Source organism: Oenanthe melanoleuca, chromosome 19 (assembly GCF_029582105.1).
Source record: "Oenanthe melanoleuca isolate GR-GAL-2019-014 chromosome 19, OMel1.0, whole genome shotgun sequence".
Classification (NCBI taxonomy): domain Eukaryota; kingdom Metazoa; phylum Chordata; class Aves; order Passeriformes; family Muscicapidae; genus Oenanthe; species Oenanthe melanoleuca.
In genome coordinates, this window is record NC_079352.1 from 10,554,712 (window position 1) to 10,576,361 (window position 21,650).

General features: G+C 47.1%; 1 protein-coding gene across 1 annotated transcript; it reads left to right on the forward strand.

Moving 5' to 3' along the window:
- The first annotated feature begins 300 nt into the window (after nt 1-300).
- On the forward strand, nt 301-20,966 carry FKBP6 (FKBP prolyl isomerase family member 6 (inactive)). The gene is made up of 8 exons (XM_056506585.1): nt 301-647; nt 1,935-2,024; nt 2,599-2,801; nt 3,940-4,059; nt 5,014-5,208; nt 5,451-5,560; nt 8,818-8,905; nt 20,532-20,966. Exons 1-7 carry the CDS (start codon nt 398-400, stop codon nt 8,891-8,893), a joined length of 1,044 nt encoding a protein of 347 aa, XP_056362560.1. The 5' UTR covers nt 301-397; the 3' UTR covers nt 8,894-8,905; nt 20,532-20,966.
- Nucleotides 20,967-21,650: the final 684 nt, after the last annotated feature.

The window sequence follows — 21,650 nt, forward strand, 5'->3', positions numbered from 1 at the left end:
GTACCTGTGTTTTGGTTAGGTTTTTTTTGTTGGCAGTGGTAGGGGTTTTTTTTGTTGTTTTTTGGATTTTTTTTTTTTTTTTGTAGTTGTGTGGTTTTTGTTGTAGTTTGGTCGGGTTTTTTAATGTTTTTTTTGTGAGGTTTGGTTTTGGTGTTTTAGTTTTGGGTTGTTTTGGGCTGGGTTTTTGGTTCTAAGGAGGGGCAGAAGGCAGTGTAGGCTGCGGACTACATCCCCCAGCGTGCACCGCGCCAGGTGACGTTCCACGTTCCGCCTTCCGTTGGTCCGGAGCGCGCAGGGCGTGTCCCCTTCCGCGTGGCTCTAAAGCTGCGGTGGGACGGGCTTGGTCTCGGAGCGTGATTGGCTGTGCTGTGCGGAGCGCGTGAGGCGCGGCGCGGCCATGATGGCGGGCGGCGCCGGCGAGGACGGGCTCGGGGCCGGGTGTCAGGACCCGGGTCCGGCTTCGACTCCAGCGTGGGCTCTGGCACTGGCTCCGATCCCAGCACCGACCCCGGCCTCGACACCCTCGTTGTCTCTGGCCTCGGAGTCTCTCCAGGCCCTGCAGGACCTGACCGGCGATGGAGGGGTGCGCAAGGAGCAGCTGCGCCCCGGCATCGGGCAGCCTGTGCCCCCATCCGCCTCTGTGGCAGGTAGAGCCGTGTCTGGGGCCTCTGGTGCCTCCTGTGGGCCGTGGGAGATCCCGGAGCCAGGGCCGGGCACCTCTGTTAAGGATGTCCTAGTTCTCTGGCACAGGTTGCCCAAGGAAGATGTGGTTGCCCCATTCCTGGAAATGTTCAAGCCCAGGCTGGAGCAGCCTGCTCTAGTGAAAGGTGTCTCTGCTCATAGGCAGGGGGTTGGACTGAATGATTTTCAAGGCCCCTTCCAACCCAAACCATTCCACGATTGTCAGTCTTGTCAGGGCTGGAGTGAGGCTGCCTGAGCTCGGCCTGGCCGCCTGGGGGGAGGGGGCGCTCAGGGTGCTCTGCAGTAATGTTGTGCCTGTATTCACAGGTAGTTCAGGCGCCAGTAACCATCTCCTGAGCAGCTTTTAAATAGGAATTATTTAGTTTAGACTGTGTTCAGCAGGGCTAAGAAAGTGGAGGTCCTTGGAAGTGAGAGTTTGGTGCTTGTCTCTGTAACCTGTGCCTCAGTGTGAGGTTTGGTCTGAAGCAGGTGCTGAGGGAAACAGGGCAGAACCTGTTGGGAAAGATCCCCCAAGGCTAATGTTGAGGTGCTGGTGGCTGGCAAAGACCACAGCAAGGTCTTAAAAGTGCTGATTTTATACCATGGTGTGTCTCTGTTTCAGGACTCAGTATCAATATTTTAACACTTGGGATGCCCTGTTTAACTTATTGTGATTGACACATTAAAAGAAAAGGCATCTTGACCTTGAGGAAAGAAGGATTTCTAGGGCCCACCTGTGCTCACAGAGAAGATTGGAGCTGGAAGTGGTTCCTGAAGTGCAGGGCCTGGGTGCTATGTCGAGGGAGGCCCATTACAATGTATTTTCTGAGGCACTACTGGAGTTACAGATGCAGAGCTTGGGGTGGGGTACATTTTACCCCTTGTTCCTCTTTCCAGAGCTACAGCTTTGGTTAGGGAATTCTTTTTAAGTATTTCTGCATATAACTGGGGCATGTTAATTTGCTGAGCTGAAGTTTCCAATTCTTAAAAGTGCAAAATCACATCTCTTAAATAGCTCAGAACTTTGAAGTAGCTGCTTTGTCTGGGGATGATGCTAAAACACACAGCACCTGGCTGCTTGGATGTGACCAGATTTTTGGTGTAAAACAGAAGGGTTTGTGCCTCTGCTGTTCTTTAGCAGAACAGAAAAAGAGAATCCAGATAATTAGTTGGTTACAACTCCTGGTGTGCTCCTGATTTGAAATCAAACTCTTGCTTTTCCGTTCTCCCCACTCGTCGCTTTGGGCTTACAGTGAAGTACTCTGGGTACCTGGGCAATTGGAATAAGCTCTTCTGTTCAAACGGGAGCAGCAAGTATCCAAGGCTGATGAAACTAGGAAAAGGTAGGTTTGAGCCACAAACTTTGTCCTGGGGCTTGGGATTGTATTAAGGCATTTTGGGACCTGGGGTTCTATTAAGGCTTTTCAGTTTAAGTTCTGTTTGGTGTCTTTAGGTTGTTTGAAACCTCTAGTATTTATTAATGGAGTAAAAAATCCTCCTTGTTCACATAAGAGATGGAATCTGGACCTGCTCACCCTCTGCCTGGGAGTGATAGGGAGGTGTTTCCCACCTGCCCTTGGGTAGCTTTAAATCTCTTGAGAGGAGATGATGTTTTCCAGGCTGGACAGGCCTTGGAGCATGCTGGTCTAGTGGGAGCTGTCCCTGCCTATGACAGGGCATGGACTGGGTGATCTCTAAAGCCCCTTCCAACTCATCCCACTCTGGATTTGCAATACCATGTTCTGAGTCCCACAGCAGGCTGCCCTGATAATCCTTTCTGGAGGAACTGGCTGTTGTAGTTGCTGAGACAGGAGCTCATAGGGATATTTTCCTTCAGGCTTAAGGAAAAAGCATTGTTTGTTGTGTGAGGGTGTTGGTGTTTGTGAACCTCACCTGTCCCACCCCTCGTTGTGACAGACATCACGCTGTGGGGGCTGGAGATCGGGCTGCTGTCTATGACCAAAGGAGAGGCTGCTCTGTTCGTCCTCGCTCCAGAATACGCCTATGGGCAGCGGGGCTGTCCTCCCTCCATCCCCCCAAACACGACAGTCCTCTTCAAGGTGGAGGTGCTGGACTTCATCGACTCCGAGGAGTGCGACGCGTTCTTTGAGTTGACTTATGTGAGTTCCCTTAATATAGCTTGAGACCGAAGTCTGGAGGGTGAACCATCATTGTCCTGTCTCACAGTTGCTGTGGTTTGTGTGTTACATGTGTTCAGGTGAATGCTGGTGCAAGTGTCCAGTCCCTGGGCACCCAGCTCTGCTCTGATCCACGTGCCTGCCCTTTGTGTCCCTCCCTGTCTCGCTCTGTTTGCCCTACCATGCAGAGGGAGAAGGCGGGATCTGCCTTTGTTTGCTCCTCTGTGCTGGATGGAGTCAGTGGAATAGCTTCCGTTTATTTTTAGTTTTACCAGAAACCTCGTGGTTGCACTAGAGGGCACTAACTGCCAGGAATTTCCTTAAGGAATAGCAAGAAGCTGTCTGTAATAATCCTCTCCAGTGTCCTGGTGCCCCACCAGCCCCCACCCTTTGTCTCTGCCTCTTGGCTCCTCTCCCACGTGTTCTTCCCTGTTTTTTCCTCCCTGGTGAGTTGTGGTGCTATTGTTAATCCACCCTTTCATGTTGAGGGCTTTGGGCTGTGGTTGTGGGTTAGTGAATGGAGGCAGAAGATGAGAGAGGCCCTCCAGCCTCTGCACAGGCAAATTTTTCCCCAGAGCCCTGTGAGCAAACCACACTTGTTGTGCTCCCTCCTTGCCCACCCATTTTGGCTGACTGACCTCTCTCTATGAGCTGGTTCCAACTTGCAGACCCAGAAGAAAACCTGTCCCTCTATTTTTGTCTTTTTTTTTTTTTTCTTTTAATGATTGCTGAGGTTTGTGTTTTGCTGATTGGTGCCTTTGGTAGTGTCAGGCTGTCCCAGAGCTGGCCTGAGAGCAGTCAGAGCAATGGAACCTTTCAAGCAGCTTTGTGCCAGTGATTGCATTTGTGTTAACTCAGCTGTGTGCTGAAAGAGTTGGACAGGTTTTAAGGACACATTCCTGCTTTTTCCAGTCCCCCTTTGGGCTTCCTGACCTCTTCACTAGAATAATCAGCACAAGAACACTGTCATGTTCAGCCTGACTGGGAAGGTACCACATGGCCTTGATAAGGACCTAACTTCTGCTCTGTGAATAGGAGGGGGCTGTGTAGGACTGTCCTGTCTGAGTTCTCTGCCTGTTTTCTTTAGTTTGAGCTGAAACTCAGATATTTCTTCACACAGGAACAGCGGGCTGGACTTCCCCTAGAGAAGGTATTGAAAGTTGCTGCCACAGAGAGAGAGTTTGGCAACTACTTCTTCTATAAGCAGTGCTTCAAGATTGCAAAGGACAGATACAAGAGGGTACGGCACCAGGAAAATGTGGGGTGTACTTTGGGAAAGCTGTGAAAGAAGGGATTATTTTTAGCTCATCACAACAGGTACAGGTTAGAGATCAAATAATTTTGTGGTATTTTCCAGGCATAGTTTGTTACTTCAGAACAGGGCTTGCACAGCTGGTTTTGTGTGAGCAGCAGTGGTAAATGAAGGAATAGTCAGAGAATAATTTTGTTTGGAAAGGTCTCTGAGACCACCAAGTTGAACTGTTCCTCAGCACTGCCAAGGCCACCACTACCCCATATCCCCAAGTGCTACATCCACAGGGCTGTTAAACCTCTCCAGGGATGGGGACTCCACCACTGCCCTGAACATCCTGTGCCAGGGCTGGACAACACTTTCAATGAGAATTTTTCCCCAGTATCTAGCCTGAACCTAAATGTTTGTCTTGTCCAGCTACCTGGGAGTAGAGCCTGACCCCCATCTGGCTGTACCTTCCTGTCCAGGAATTGTAGAGAGCGAGAAGGTACCCCCTTCTCTTTTTTCCTGGGCTGAGCCTCTTCAGCTCCCTCTCCAGGCAGGGTAAAGGCTCAGTTAATCTCAAACTGGAAGGCATTTGCCACTTTCTCAGAGGCAGAGATGTTTCAAAGTTGCTTTTGCTTGGTATTTTTGTAACAAAAGTGATTTGACTTGTCTTATTCCCTGTAAGATTTCCATATTCATCCTTAAAATTGGAGTCCTGGATTTTTTTTTTTTTTTTTATTCTGCTGCTTTCCATAATAAATTCCTAAACCTGTGGTCATATGGTCAGCATGACTAGTCATTCTGAGAATGCCATGCCCTGTATTTAGAGTTTTGATTGTTATTACTTTTAAGTGACCTAGGTGAACAGAAACATGGGTGTAGCTGTTGGATGAGATGCATTTCTCACTTGCCATGATGTCTGTGTTGTGCACTGGCTGGTTTTTCCTCTCTGCTCAGGCACTCTCCATCCTGGGTCACAGCTCTTCCAGTAAGGCAGAGCAGAGCCAGATCAACGCTTCCAAACTGCTGCTGTTCCTGAATCTCTCACTCACTTACTTGAAACTGGAACGTGCTGACCGAGCTTTGAAATACGGGGAGTTAGCCTTGGAGATGGACCAAGGAAGTGCCAAAGCGCTGTTCAGGTGTGGCCAGGTGGGCAAATAAATCATCATGGAACATCCCAGCCTGGCTGTGGAGGGAGCCCCGAATGAACTGAGGAGAATCTCTGAATTCTGGGCTGCTGCAGCAGTCAAGGTGGTTTGTCTGCATGTGCCCTTTTGGAAAATCTGTGTTACTTTTCTCTGTCTCTGGAATGTTTGTTTTTGCACGAGGCCTGAGGAAGGGCAGTGGGTCTGTATTTATCTTTTGATGCATCTATCATCTTTCCATGGCAGGCTTGTCTCTACATGAGGGAGTACAGCAAATCCCGGGATTTCCTGGTCAGAGCTCAGTGCATCCAGCCCTTCAACCGTGATATCAACAATGAGCTGAAGAAGCTGGCAAGGTGGGAGCCCTCCTTTCTGTACCTGGGGAAGAGAGGGTGCTTGAACAGGCTGTAATACATTCTGAAATATTTAAAATGTTTAAAAAACCCCAAACTATCGGGTTAATAAGTGACTTGGGAAACGCATGTGGAGAAAACAGCTTGAAACATTTTTCAGGCCCAGAAGCGGGAAGTGAGGAGCTGGGAACACCCACCCTTTCCATATATTTCTTTGGTGGGATGTGTGTTACCTGACTTGTGAGCAGATCAGGGTGAGGAGGGGGATGTGGGAGCTACTAAAATGCTTCAAATCCAGTGAAATACAGTTGGCTGGATGCTCCAGCTGTAAATGTTCTCAATAAGTATGATTTTCATTCCCTTTAAGATGTGGTTAATTTCAGCAGCTTTTTTGCACTTCAGGTGCTTCAATGCACAATACTAATATTCATTAAAAATGAATTTCTTGCTGTCTTGGAGATAATAAATGGACAGCCCTGAAGACAAGCTCTCCTTTTGCCCACAGGCTGAGTATAGGGCTATCCTGCCAGCTTTAGTCATGCCCCAGCCCCACCAAAACATGACTAATGCCTATCTCATTATGCTCATGATGCTCTTCCTTTGAAACTGCCAAAAGCATTAGCTTTTTCCCAGAAGCATGTGCTGTCTTCCTGGCACTGTTTACTGAAGCAGGAGTGATGCTGTCCTCAACTCTGGAGCTCACATAGTAGCCCTTGAGTATGAACCCTCTTTTGTATGTCACTGCCAGGCACTTGCAGAAAGGCAGCAGTAACACCTATAAAGAGTGGTTGGTGCTGCTGGAAAAGCTGGTCTGATGGGCTGAGTGCCTTCTGCCAGGGCATATGTTGGTGGAGGGCTTTTCTGTCCTGTGTATTCATGTTGTCTTCAATAGTCTTCAAAAAGTATTCAAATTTGTTCTGTAATTTCTGAAGTACAAAGAGCTTGAAGGCAGTATTAGCTGCTGGTCTGGAAATTTTAGATGAATCTCTTGTATTCATCCTGATCTCCCACTGGGTATGGAGCTACCAGATTGTCCACTGAGGGTGGGGAATTCTAAACTAGATCTATTTGGCTGCTCTTGGAGGCTGGTACATGTACAGTGCTAGAAGGCCAGATTCAAGAAGCCTCATGTATTCACTTAGATTTGAAGTATGTTGGTAGATAAAAGAGAAATGTTTTTAATGATGTTGAGGTGGTGTGGCCAGGAAGCAACAAAGTATTTCTGCCATTGTTGGCCCCAGCTCTATAGAGAGCAGCACGTTCAGTGAGTGTGCGTGTGTCAGAATTGAATGCACATTAAACCACTGTTGTCTTGGAGTTCCTCATTTGCTGCCTGTTAAAACGGGTGTATTTTTTGCTTTTAAGCATGGAATGGTTTGGGTTGGAACGGACCTTAAAGCTCACTGCACTGCCATGAGCAAAGACTCTTTTCACCACACCAGGTTGCTCCAAGCCCTGTCCAACCTGGCCTTTAACACTTCAGGGATGGGGCAGCCACAGCTTCTTTGGGCAACCTGTACCAGGGCCTTACCACTCTCACAGGGAAGAATTTATTCCCAATATCTCATCTAGCCCTGGCCTCTGGCAGCAGGAAGCCATTCCCTCTTGTCGTTGTCAAAGCCCATCTCCAGCTCTCCTGGAACCCCTTTAGGCAGAGGAAGGGGATCTGAGGTCTTCCTGGAGCTCTCTCCAGATGAGCATCCCCAGCTCTCCCAGCCTGACTCCAGAGCAGAGGAGCTCCAGCCTTTGGAGCATCTCCATGGCCTACTCTGGACTCGCTCCAGCAGCTTTATGTCTTTCTGATGTTGGATCACAGAGCTGGAAGCAGCACTGCAGGAGAGGTCTTTTGCTTGTGACAAAGAGTGGAATTAGTGTGAAACAGATGAAACAAGTGCTAGTGGGTGTTTGTAATGAGACCTTACCTCTGGGTAGATATGTAATATTGCCAGCCTGCCCTTGCCTCAGAACTCATAGTGTGATCTGAAAAATGCTTCAGAAATGGAATATGAATCAAAATATTCTTCTTAGAGGCTTTTCACTTCCTTACTGAGTGAGTATTTTTACTTTGTTAAAAGCAGTATTGTGTGGTAATCAGCAACTCCCTTTTGCTGTCTAAAACAAAGCTTTGGAATGCATCTGTTTACTGGCTGAAACAGGTTCTTGGCAAAATCTCCTAGAGAACAACAGACAGAATCCAGGGTGAGAGGTATGTAGAATGTGTCTGGTACCAGCTGTGTTAGATTTGGTGGAAATTCTGCTGCTGGATCTTGGAATGCTATTAGAAGGCTTCAACTGCATCAAAACCAGAATGAATTGGGGTTCTTCCAATATCTGGCATTAATCTGTACCTCCATACAAGGGACTCTTGGATTTCCTGCTGTCCTGGGTGTGGGAATGGGTGGGCATCCTTGGTCAGCAACTTATGTGTGAGACTTACCAGGAGAGATTTTCTGGGCCAGGATTTCATACCTTCTGAGGTTCTGAGCCCCAAGGGTGCTGAGGGCTGGGGCTGAGAGAGCCCGAGTCAGCCTCTCACTGGGGCTGGTTCTAGTGTGTTGCACAAAACCCTTTGCTTTTGGCCTTATATGGCAGCAGATGCAGGAAAGCTGAACTCATGGGCAGCCACTGATCCCTGGGACAGTGTTCCCAAGCTGAGTCACCTTTCAACTTGGGATTCCTTACCACTGGAGTGAGAGTACAGAGAGATGAGGATGCTGTGCTTGGAGAAGTTAAAATGGAGCAGACTGCAAAGCTTTTGCCATCCTATGACGCTGGCAAGGAAGAGAGAATAGGGGAGGAAACATCTGCCTTGTCATCCATTTGGTCCAGGCACAAATTCCTGCTGCCTCCTGCCCATCCTTTGCCCATCCAGATCCTATATCTATGATAGATTTTCTGCTGCATCGCACTTGAACAATGCAAAAAGAACTTGCATAAGGACACACAGAAGTATCCCACAGCACACAAGTGGTGTTCCTCTGCACTGTCCCAAGCTTCCAAAACTAGTGTAGAAAGCACCTGTCTCACAGAAGGCAAATGATCTAATTAGTCCTGAGCAGATGAGGCATGACATTTCCAGCTCTCTTTCCCTGACATTGCAGAAAGAAGGTCTTGGAGGAGCTGTGTTGCTACTGCCAGCACACTCTTCCATTATGTTAATTTTTTTATATCCCAAAAATATTATTATTTTCAGGTTGTGACACTGAGGGTGGCACAGACAGTCTCCAGTCCCTGATGTCATCCTGTGTTCTACTTTGCAGATACTACAAGGAGTACATGGAAATGGAGAAAGAAATGTGCTGCCAGATGTTTGACCCTCTCAATTCTTATGGCTGAGAAGAAATCAAGGTAACCAAGTTTTGAAAAAGGCTGAGCTCTCCCAAAACCTGTCATTCCTGTGGTGTTCTCAGGTGGGAAACCTGCTTCTCGTCTGCGGGGGAGGCTTTTGGAGGCAAAATGGCAAGTGGTAGGGAGTGTATGGAGAGGAAGGGCAGGATGGTGGGGTGGAATACTGCTACGTTGTCACCTTGGAGAATCCTTCCTGTGAGGCATAGCATGTGTAGGACAGGGACCTGGAACTGCCAGCACTTGAGTAAATTTGGTTTGTTGTTTCCTGTGCTGCTCATCTCAGCTATTCCTGGTCAGAGCCAGGGGCTGAAATAGCTCTGTAGTCTTGTTTCTCTGCCAATTAAAAGAAAGGGGGGGAAAAAAAAAAAGTTCCTGTCAAACTTAAGAGCTGGATTTCCTCCTGCCCTCCAGCACTTCTGTCTGGAGCTGTTGGAATGCCTCACTTCAGAAAAAATCTAAATATTTTATTTCTGGAGTTTTTTTTTAAGTGTTAAAAGAAGTCTGTTTGGATAGAAAATTTCAAGTAGATGTTTTGGACTCTTTAAAGCTTTAAATCTTCTAGCAAAATTGACAGGTTTATAAATGCACAAAGGCTCTTTGATCATTCTTTTCTCAAAATCTTCCGGGGGATGCAAGCAGGAGTGGAAATCTTTTCTTGTCTCTTGCTTTGGGGAAACCCTAGGGAAAGAGTTCTGGAAAATGACAACATCCTTCTGTCATGAACCATCCCCAGCTCAGGGCCATCAGTTTGCTGCTGTTGTCTCTCTTGCAATACAGGCAGTACCTTGCTAGCAGAAAATGAATATTGGCAGCTTTTCTATCAGCTCTGGTGTTTTAAGGTTGTCTCTTTATGCTTGCAAGGAAGCTAAGGCAGTCTTTGAGGAAGAAGTTGGATATAATGCTGCTTCCTAAAGGAACACAACCTTCTCCTAGCTGGACATGCCTCCTTGTGGAGCCTTTACCCTTGCTGCCGCTCTTGTACTCTGGTCCAGGCTGGGCATGTGGCCTCAGAGCACAAGTCATCATGCCCTGGGTTTGGGATGGAACTTACTAGACGTGTTAGCAGGTGCCTGCCCCCAGAAAAGGAGCTCTGAAAGGGGATGTAAGACTGATGAGGTCTTGTGCAGAAAGTCTGTGGCTCTAGACTTGGCAGGAGGGTCTGATTTTTCATTTGCTGCGTTTCAGGAAGTTGCAGTTTGGAAGCCTGTAAGAGCCTTGGGTCTCATCCCTGTTGGTGTCTGACCTGAGAAGCTCTTTGCAGCTCTGGGATCAGCCAGGCCTGGTTTGTGGTGGGAGTCAGGGTGGTTGTGGTGATATGCTGGGGCACCAGACAGGCTCCCCCCTGGGAAGGCTTCTTGTTTCCCAAGCAGTGACTTATCTGATGTTGATTTCCACACATCTCGTATAAGTAAACCAGTGATTTTTGGTTAGAGGAGACTGACAAGTACAGAGGGAAAGGGGAAAATCTCTCCTGTAGGCAAGCTTAAGGGCTGGGCTGAACTGCTTATCAGCCAATTTATCCACTGACTCCTGTGTGTGGAGTTCTCCCACCTTACACAGATGACAGCTGTCAGTCAAAAATATTTCCAGACTTCCTTGAAGTTGATTTTTGTTGCAGTATTAAAAGGAAACTAAGTCTCCCAGATGAACATAAATCACTGAGACCCAAACAAAAATCTACTGTTCATTCATGGCAAAATAAGTCCTTTGCTGGAGGAGGTTCCTGCAGGGCCCTGTGCGAGGTGGAGGTTGGGCTGCTGCTTTAGAACTTCATTATATATTCAGAGAGGAACAAGCAGTTCCAGCAGGAGCTCCTGTTCCCTGTCAAAGACACTGGATTTGGTCAGAATTGAGGCAGAACATTCTTTAGTGTTTTCCAACAGCTTTGTACCAGTTAAGTCTAGGGCACAGGCTGTACTGGGGCAGCTTGGCGGGCCAGCTTCATCCGTTCTCTGTTAGACACTGATTGAGGAGATGGGCTGGGAATGCTGTCTGCAGTCCATGGTTAATGGACCAGTAGAATCATGAAAGTTATAGAAAGCCTCCCTATATACCAGTTGACAGGTGCTTGTGGAGCACTGACCTGACCTGTGGTCCAGCTCCTTAATGGCTCAGAGCTGTAGCTGTGGCATCTCTTCCCTCCTGAACATTGCTGCATCCATCCCGTGCTTCAGAGGTGTTTCCCAAGTGCACCTACTGTGCCTTTGGTGAGCTCTGCTGTGTTCCAAGAACAAAGTTCATTTCTCTGTACTAAATAATCCAGGGCTGTTTTGTAAAATTACACTCAAACCTGGGTACACCTGAGCATCTTCCTTTTGCCTGGTATTTTTGCAAGGGATTTTGCAGTGATAGGAAGGTGAATGGCTTTAAGCTAAAAGATGAAAGATTCAGATTAGATATAGCAAAGAAATTCTTTCCTGTGTGGGTGGTGATGGCATGGCATATGTTGCCCAGAGAGACTGGGGCTGCTCCATTTCTGGAGGTGTTAAAGGCCAGGCTGGATATGGCTCTGAGCACCCTGATCTAGTAGAAGGCACCCCTGTTTATGGGCAGGGAGTGAAACTGATGGATTTTGAGGTCCTTTCTAACCCAAGCCATTACATGATTTCTGTATCCCCTGCTAGCTGTAGAGCCTAGTTCTTCTAATTGCCACAAAATCTTGCTCAGAACACGTTTCCTACCTTTTCAATGGAATTTCGGGTCAGAATAGATCTTCCCTTTGGTGAAATGCAAGACTGCTTGTGGTGCTTCTTGGGGGCAATTCAGAAGTACTCAGAGGGAGACATAGAAGCACAGATTCCTTTTTAAATCCACCCTGATGCAGTTCCTTGTAAGTCCCTTGGGTCTTAATCTGGCCCCTCTCAGGGTTTGGTTTGTTTACCTGTGTCTGTTCACTTTGTGTGGTGCAGGTATGTGGAGCCTAGTTTCCTGGGATGTGCAGAGCTGGAAGTCCTCCTTGGTGTCCCCTAAACTGCAGGGCAGTGGGCTGAGGCCCTTGGTGTTTTGGAGCTTTTTGTTCTCTTTTGATTGAAAGAACCATCAGAAAAAAAAAAATCACATTGTTGTGTTGCTGTCATTCTTCATAAAACAGCTAAATCATGACAAGTGGGGACAACTTCCCTTGGAATGTCTGGATTCCAGTAGAGGGTCCTTGATGATACTTCTGTCCCAGGAGGATGTCTCTGAGCTTGTCACTGCCTGAGGTGTCTCCTTAGACCTGAGATCACCTCAGGAGGACATGCAGGTGGTTTGGAACCCAGCTCTTTGCAATGCCCTCCAATGAGAGACTGCAGGAGGCTGATCTTAGAGGTTTCCATGGCTGTTTATTGTTGCTTTTCTCAGGAATGCTTTGTCCAGCTGACAGTGGTCTGCTCGTCAGACGTCCAGGGCAGAATCTGCCTGAGAAAGGCAGGACTTATCTTATACTCTAAATTACGTATTTGATATTTACAATTGTTTTCCAATACACCACAACCTTATTGTAATGTCTAGTTTTGTCCCCATCCAATCGAAGGATGCCACTCCAACATGGACGGCATGGAGAAGAAGGAGGAAGAAACCTACCACGCCCCAAATCCTCCATTTTAACCTCAAACCCCCTAATATAAACATTTCTAAAAATTCACTTTTCTGTCTTTTAACAGTCTAATTTATACTCTACTTATTTTTTGTGACTTGTAATTCTTCCTGCAGTGTTGGCAAATTTCTCCAGGTACCCAAGTCCAGCCCCCAGGACCCCTGGGCACCATTGCAGGGTCTCTGGTTCCATTGCCAGGGGGGTCTAGAAGCAACCAAGGAAGCCAGGGGAACATCCTGGACTCCAACATCTAAGCTCTTGTTTTTGATTATAAGTGAGCCAGAGTTGAAAGCTTGTCTCTAATATGTATCTCAGCTCAGTACACAGAAGTGGTCCCAGGAGTTGGGAACACAAAGGGAGATGTTCCAGTGAAAACAAACAAGGGTGAAATTATGACAGGAAACAGTAACTTTGAGGTCAAACTGGCCATGAATAGCAAGTTCTACCAATTCTGGAGGAATTAATGGGTGAGATTTGGCTGCAGAACTGAGGCTGTGTCACCAGGTAGAAGTGACTATTGGGCTAAAAATCAGCAGCAGTTGCCAGTTGAACTGACCTAGTAAGCTGCAAGAGACTTGCAAATAAGCTGAGAAGTCTGTGCATAACACAATCATACTCCTGCCTTGGGAAAGCTCCACACTTGGAATAAACAGCAACTTGGTCCTTCCCCTCCTGCTCTCTCTTATTCCTGAGCAGATCTGAAGTGTACCTCCTGCTGATTTTGTCCCTCCCCACTGCAGCTGAGCAACAGAGAATCAGTGATTCACTGCTCCTTTAGAATATGCAAATCGCTGTCCCAGTGAGGTGTCCTGTGCTGCAGAGGAAATTGTTAAATCTCTGCTTTCTGCTGAGCCTTGCTGGGTGAGGGGGAAGGCTTGAAGGAGGACTTAATTAAGCATTCTCCTTGTTAAGCAGAGGAAGGAGAAAAGCTTTAATGAGGTTGTTGAGTTGGGGGTTTTGTTTTCCCTCCAGCTCTCTTCTAGCATCTTGCACTTTTTTTCTGAGGATTTCTGCACTTGCTGCCTGCAGTAGTACCTGTAATACCTCTTTGGAAGGATCCTGGTCTCTGATCTCTTCTGGACACTTAAAAAATTACTGCAGCACCTGGTTTTAGGAATCCCTGATATGTTTTCCCAGTGGATGTACTAGACATGGGTCTGGATGCACTAGGGCTGGCTTTGCCCAGACTGGGAGGTCTGGCCAGGACTTAGAAGCCACAAGATGATGTGAAATGGAAGGGACAGAGACCTGTGCAGTATCCCAGTGTCTCCAAGGCTTTGGTGAAGTATTGATCCTCCAGCTGCATCCAAGGATGGGCCCTCGGCTGTTCTCTCTGATTTAAGAAGTGCCTAAAGCCTGTAAAGCCTTTGTGCACAATCAGAAAACCCCCAGGTGAGGTAGGAGCAGATTTCTGACTGCAGTGCTGAAAGGAAACTTTGCTAACAGGAGGTTGGAGCCAGGTGGGGTGGGCTCTGCTCTCAGGTGGCAAGTGACAGGACAAGGGGGAAACAGCCTCAAGTTGTGCCAGGTTTAGATTGGATATTTGGGAAATTTTTGTGGAAAGGGTTGTAAAGCATTGGAATAGACTGCCCAGAGCAGTAGTGGAGTCACCCTTCCTGTAAGTGTTCAAAAAATGCATGGATGTGGGATTTCAGGACGTAGTTTAGTGGTGAACGTGGTGGTGCTGGATTGATGGTTGGACTTGAATGTAGAGAGTTTATCCAACCTGCTGTGATTCTGTTGTCCTCCAGCTCCTGCTAAAGGTCACCTAGCATGGTTCTAGGAAGGCACCAGGCTGAGACCTCAAGGGATATCCCTGTGTGAGGTTTTGCTTTTCAGAGCCTTTGCCAGAAGCTCTAATATCAAATATTCTGGTATTACAAATTAGTAGAACATGAAGAAGGTGCTGGGCTCTTTTCATTCCCATGATAACAGCTGGTTATCATGCAGGTGGAGTTTAAAGAGATTTCTTTATGAAGTTTTAGCTTAGCTGAGCAGTCAGAGTCACTATCCCTCACTTCCAGCAGCAAGGAGGCACATGATTATCCTAAGTTTTTCTCTGGGTTATTATTTTTGAGGCCTGCTTTCTCTGCCCCTTGAGTTGTGCCCTGTCTGGGCATCAGTCCTGCTGCTTTGACTTTCCCTTCAAAATAACAAAAGAGATGTTTTCGTTATATCTGTTTTTCTTAATCATTAATCCAGGGATCTTAAATGATCATGGTTGCTTATTACTGTCCTGATACCCTTCAGGGGAAGTGCTCTCCTTGTTATGAGAGGGTGTTGGTGCTAGTCCTGAGACCTCTTTGCTCTAGTGAGCAGTGAAACACTGACAAACTTGAGCAGTTTTAAATGCTCTAATTAGGCCTTGCAGTAGCTGTGATGATACAGGGACAGTTGAGGTTAATGAAATGAGTGTTGAGGGCCCTTGAAAGTGTTCATTGTGGTTTTGAGAAACACTCATCTGCTTGTGAGCTCCCAAGCCTTGTTCACCCTTGTTCACTTATGTATGGAATCACCGAATCACAGAGTTGTTAAAGTTGGAAAAGCCCTGCAAGATCAGAGTCCACCTGTCCCCCAAGCACTGCCAAGGCCACCACTAACCCATGTCCCCAAGTGTCATATCCACACATCTCTTAACCCCTCCAGGGTTGGAGACTCAGCAATTGCCCTAGGTAGCCTGTGTCAGGGTCTGACTAACCATCCTGTGAAAAAAACTACCAGAATATCTGAGCTAAACCTTCACTGGCACAGCTTGAGGCTCTTCCCTCTTGTCCTGTCCCTTGTTTCCTAGGGGCAGAGCCCAACCCCCACCTGGCTGCCCCCTCCTGTTAGGCAGTTGTGGAGAGAAGGTCCCTCCTGAGCCTCCTTTTCTCCAGGCTGAGCCCCTTTCCCGGCTCCCTCAGCTGCTCCATATTGGAGTGTCTTTTCCATCATCAGCATGGAGTGCCTGATGGAACAGGGGGCTGCATCCCTGCTGGAACAGCACCTGGGCACTAGTGGCTGTGTCTGACACAGTGGCAGCAGCACTTTGCAAATAGATGATGTTTTTGGCTGTCTGCACCAGGAAATCCCTACAAGGGCTCCATATTTAGGGAATAAGCTTTCAGAAAGGCTTTTTGCTTCAGATGCAGGGAGTGTCTTGGCACTGTTGAGAGTTGGTTTGCAGAGCTCAGGAGTTATTTCCAGTAAGGACAGACATGACCTTAATGTGCCTCTTGTGCAGCCCACCCTGCTTTATCAGGGCTGTTGATTCCATAGAATGCTGAACATTATTGTCATAGAGGTTATCTGAGCACTTGAAGGACTGGGAGCTGCTCCAAGGAGCAGTTTCAGCCCTGGCTTGCTGGGTGAAGTCCTTCCTGAATCAGAAGTGTGTGTTAAAGAGTTCATCACTTCTTTCACCTTCCTATGATTGTTCCTCTTATGAGACCTTGCTTCTCTGAAAGAGGTTTTGTTGCTTTGGCTAGGTGCTATTTTAAGGGTTTGGGGTTTTTTTAAAAGGTGTGCTTGGGAAAGAGCTCTGCTTTATGTTCTTCCTTTTTGCTTTATGTATCCTTGTCTTATCCCAGATCTAAGCAGACATCGCAGCTCTTCCTTCCATCACTTTAGGTTCCGGATGGTACTGCATGTCATCAGCATCCAGGATCTTTGGAGTCAAGACTTGTTACAGATCTCTGGAGAGTTTTTCCTGCCACAGAGTTGTCTGTCTGGCATACAGGCAGCCCTTGGAACTCACTGGTATCTTTTGCAGAGCTGAGGATCTTTACTTGGGAAAAGTCTAACTTGGAAAAAACACTCCTGAGGAAAAGATTGTGTAAATGCAGATCTTCAGATGGCATTTGAAGTTCATGTAGATTGGCTCTAGAAAAGAGGAGCAGCATATCTGTTCCTTCCACTTTCCTCTGTGTATTTGGGCATCTGTGATGGGGCTCTGTCTTTGAATGTGGGAAGGGTGAGTGTCTGTGTTTGTATGCTGCCATGCTCTGAGAATATATCCACAGCCACCTCAACCATTGGAGCGGCCACTTGAAACCCTCACAGCTGGACATCCCTAAAGAGCACTACAGAGAAAAGAGGAGGGCATGGCTGACTGCAGAGCCACTTACACAGAGAGCATATAAATGGTCCCTAATTAGGGAATTTTCCCCCTAAGGCATGTCACGTGCTCAGGGGAAGCTCCCTGGGATGGCAATGCCTCTTGCCCAGATAAATCAGGACAGGCTTGTGTTGTAAATAGCTCTTTCTATCCTGGTGTCAGGGTGGATTGCCTAGCACATAATGTTATCAGCTGCTGAGGTCACTCTGGTGCTGCTGGAATTTCATCTCGGCACTCTAGAGCACTGCAGCCTGTCAGGAACCTCTCGTGGAGTCCACAAGATTGTTCTCTCCTGCTTGCAGTGGTGATTCTCCAGAGTGGCAGTGCCTGTAGGGGCTGGTCAGGCTTTGAGTGAAGAGCACTTCTCAGGCAGTTCCTGTTCATGGTTTTGGCTCTTTGCTGATGTGTGCATATAACATCTGCTTTTCCAGGCTCATGAGCTGTGGTGTAAGATGGGCTTTCTCCTTCTGGCTGCTGAGTGACAACTTCCTTTCTTCTCCATGCTCATTTGTGAATCCCATTTTGATCTGGACAGAAGCACTGAAGAGGAGGTGTTCTGTTTCCCCTAAGAGAGGAGGCTGCATTTCTCTAATTATCCTTTGAGGTCACTTTTCTGACACGTGAAAGCTTTCCAGACTGTCACCACCAACCTGGTTTCTTGGGTACTTGCCTCGAGGAGCATTCTTTTCACTGAGGGATATCCCAGTGCAGCACTCTGGGAGCTGCTGTCTTAAGGCATGGGGGGAGTAAGGGCTGAACTGGCAGGAGCAATGTTTAAGTGCATAATTCTGAGTTTTTCAGTTTCCTCGTGTTTTGACAGGAACTTAATCTGCTGTTTGGTGCTTCCCTACAGCCCTTCTGGAGATGGAGGCAGGAAAGGAGGAGCTGGGGAAGATGCACCTGCAGTTTTTTATGCAGAAAAGCAGCTTAAACAATTTGTGAAGCCATAGTTAAGCATTAACTGTTAATTGTGGCTTTAATGCAGAGTAAAGATGACTGGGGCTATAAATGACAGGTGACCTGGTATGTTACTCCCTGTGAATTGATGATCAGTTTTGTAGTTCCAAAGGATGAGTTAAAATATCTGAGACCAACAGACTTGTGAGTGACCTTCGAATTCTGAATGTGCCTTGCTGACTTTTGGGGCTGAGTTGCTGCCAACCTGCTGTAGTGAAGAAACAGATCTTGAAGCAGGTTTCTGGTTGGAGTGGGCCATTCTCCTCCTGCTTTAAGCAGGTTTCTGGTTGGAGTGGGCCATCCTCCTCCATGCAGGAGGAGAAGGCATCCAGCTCCTGTGTCTGCAGGGCCCTGTGGTTCCCCTCCACTTCTCTTCTGATTGTGGAGCCATTAGGTGGAAATGAAAGAGAGAAACTGATCAAGCACTCCCTAAAATGGCTTTAGGATTTCAGTTTGAATATTTTTTTAATTAGCTGCATATACAGACTTTATTAATTCAAGTAGCAGCCATGAAACAAGAAACCTCTTGGTCTGATCCTTTATTTTCCTGGTACACAAGAACCCTCAGTAGCTGTGGGCTTGTTCCAGATTGGACACCTTAAACCACAGGTAACAGCTGGTGGGAACACCCAGTGATCAGTTTGAAGTGTTCTGGTTGGGAACAAGTGAAGGAGCTGCTGTGTAGGGATGGGATTAGACTGACAAGGAGCAGAGTGGAAGTCAGTTGCATTTTAGGAGGAAGAAAGATGCTTTAGTCTAACAATGCACAGAACACTGTAGCACACAAAGGAAAAGGATTTCTTTTTCCCACTTGAAGCCCTTCTTTCCTTCTCCTTGTTGATAGAACTTTTCTGAACTGGAGAAATGATTTAAGTGTTTCTCTCGTTGATTCATTCTCAAAGAGGAGATCAGCTGAAGTGTCCTTCAGTTGTTTTTCTTCTGTATGGACTACCTTTCCTCCTTTTTCTGGAAAGTGTTGCCAGCCTGGACTGACAATGGATATCTTGTGTGTCAGGAACCTCATGTACTCCCAGTTTTGGAATGTTTGGCAGTATGAGGGGGCCTATTAAATGGAGCTGTGGTATGGGTTTTGGTGAGTGTGGATGATCCAGGAGAGTGACTGCACTAAATCCCAGTTTGTGGTAGGCTGGAAGTCTCACTCCTGTGTTTCTGGCAGTCTTGAAAGTTCCTCAACTCTTTTGTGCTTTTATTATCCCGAACTTTAAATGGGGGCAGCCCTCGTAACAGGCACATTGTGCTGAATCAGACCCATTTTTTTGGCAGGGTGGACCTTTATCATAGGTTCTGTGTGGCTCTGAGCCCATGGAGTGATGATCCCACTGTTCCAGGGTCAGCAGAGGGAGATGAGTCATTGGGGGTGGGCTGGAGAGTCCTGATGTTCCATGAAGCCCCAGTTATCTTTATAATGAATGAGGTGTGGATTTTGAGTATCAATGCTTCATCTTCTCTTTTAGTCTGTTAAGAGGCTATTTCCCTCACAGTTCCTGGATTTTTTTTTTTTTTCCTTCTGGTTAGCAGCCTGTAACTCAATATCCTCTAAGGAACAGGCTTCCCTATTTTGCTACCACTAATTTGATTTACATGTTTTGGAATGGTAACTGCAGCTGAACTGGCTGGACATGCGGATGCTGGAAGAGTATAAAAATGTGTTTGGGTTTCTGGTGTTCCTGAGCTGTGAGCAGGTCATGCACCTTTTGGATGGGATCCTTCGATCCTCAGAGCTCCTGTAGGAGACAGATACTGGGTTGTTTTGGAGAAAGGTTTCAAAGGCTTTACTTGGTTTTGACTTTATTCTGTTTTTCCTTCTGCTGGTAATCCTATGGATGAGAGCAGGACAAGGTTTACATTCTAGCAGCATTTTGAAGCCTTCTGTGCTCTCAAATTGGAGAAATACTTCCAGTATGAGTTTTTCTGTGTTGGTATCTGAGAGGAGCCACTTGCAGCTACATTAAGAACATCAGGATGTGACGTGTGGCACCAGAAGGGAAGGTGCTGATTCTGTCTGAGGACCAGGGAGGGGAAGGTGCTGCTTCTGCAGTGGTAGAGGAAAAGCCCACTTGGGAGAGGCACTGGAGGAGCTGGTGAGCTTTTGGCAACAAGGTCAGTGAAGCCATTAGAAGATGAGATAGGTGAGCCAAGTCCTGATCAGTGACCAAAGAGGTTCCCCTTTGAAATTTAGAGCTGAGGATGGAGAAATCACCACTTAAAAACAGTCCTAGTTCTTATCCAGACCAAGCTGATGCTGCACCAAGATTCTGATTTCCTTCTGGTTAACCTGAAGAAGGGGAGTTATGGGTGGAGGCTAAGATGAAAGAAGGAGGTTTTGCTGGATGTGGAAATTTTTATTCCCCTTGCCAGGGCTCTAGGGCTGTCAGGGACCCAACTGCAGGTGGGAGTGATGGGGTGAGGTAACAACTGCCCAAAGGGCTGGAGATGCTCTGTGATCCATTGCTGGGATGCAGCCAGATGGCCAGGCCTTCCAGTGTTCCTGTCCTGTAACAGAAAGCAGCTGTGAGCAGGGAAGTATGGGGAGAAACAGTAGAAATCTGGGTTGAGGAGAAATTCCTGTGTCATATACAAGATTCACCTTTTTCCCAAAGGCGGAGTCAGTATCTAGGCATCAGTTTCCCAAAACCGGGGTGGAAAAGTGTAACTGATGGGAAGTATGGATGACCCTGTGTAGGAAGGGAGGTGGCCCAAGGAGTGCTCTGGGAGTTTCCCTGAGGGGGCCTGGCTCATTTTAACTCTTGTCACTTGTTACTCTCTGTTCTCCAAGTCTTTAATGAGGAGTTGAATGGATTTTAAGGGGATTTCACTGTATTTGTTCCACTTGTGTTAATCTGTGGAATTCTAGATATTTCTTTCAGGGCTACTGGAGGTGTGTGCTGGTAACTGTGGGTCATTGAGAGCTGAAATTAAATAAACTGTGCAGGTGATGCTGGGGAAACACTGACTGTGATACTTTGTTTTCCTAGGACTGTTCCAGCTGTCCAGCTCTTGGTACATGGAGATCTCAGCATCACGTACAAATTTTGGGAAAAGGGGCAGGCTCACTGTCTTACTTTGAGAGATAGAAGTGAAAGTTCAGTGTTTATACACAACCTGATTTTCTTGAAGTTTGGTTTGTTTGCCATGTTTTGAGGCAATTTCCAGAATAATGAAGACCGTGCTGTTGGAGAGAGGAAGGAGTCTGTGTAAACTCCTTTTCTTCACCCATGCACACAGTTTGAAGAAAACTCTTTCCTGATGTCCTGCCTCTTGCAGATAGATTCCAGGCTGCTTTCAGGGAATTTGTAAGTGGGAGGAGGATGCCATGAGGTTTTCTGTTTTCACAGATTGTTCTTAAAAAAATTAAGTTTGATATTTTTGTTCTGAGGAAATAAACCAACCTGAGCACTAAAGCTAGCAGGACTTGTGCCAGTTTATTGTGCAAGAGTGATTAATGCCTGAAAGGAGCAGGAATTTGGAATGGGGTCTGTAGATCTGGCTCCCTTCACGGGCAACAGGTTGTTGTACTCTTTGTTTTGGCTGAATGTTGCTGTGAATATTGATGCTAGATTTAAAATTGCTGAATAATACCAGCTTTGGAGCAAACTCCAGAACTCCATGTGCTCAGAGCATGGGGCTGTGGCTGGGATTGAATAAATGCAGAGTCAAAGATGCTCTAAGAGCGGGAGCCCCTCTGCTTGGAGCTGGGCTGGGAGAACTGGGGGTGTTCACCTGGAGAAGGTTCCAGGAAGACCTCAGAGCCCCTTCCTCTGTGTAAAGAGGCTCCAAGAGAGCTGGAGATGGACTTTGGACAAGGCACTGGAGTAACAAGACAAGGGGGAATGGGTTCCCACTGCCAGAGGGCAGGGACAGATGGGATATTGGGAAGAAATTCTCTGTGAGCGTGATGAGACACCGGATGCCCAGAGAAGCTGTGGCTGCCCCATCCATGGAAGTGTCCAAGGCCAGGCTGGATGGGGCTAAGAGCACCCTGCTGTAGTGGAAGGTGTCCCTGCCATGGCAGTGGGTGGAACAAGACAAGCTTTAAGGTCCCTCCCAACCCAAAACATTCCATAATTCTGACTTCCACAGCCATACCAGCCAGG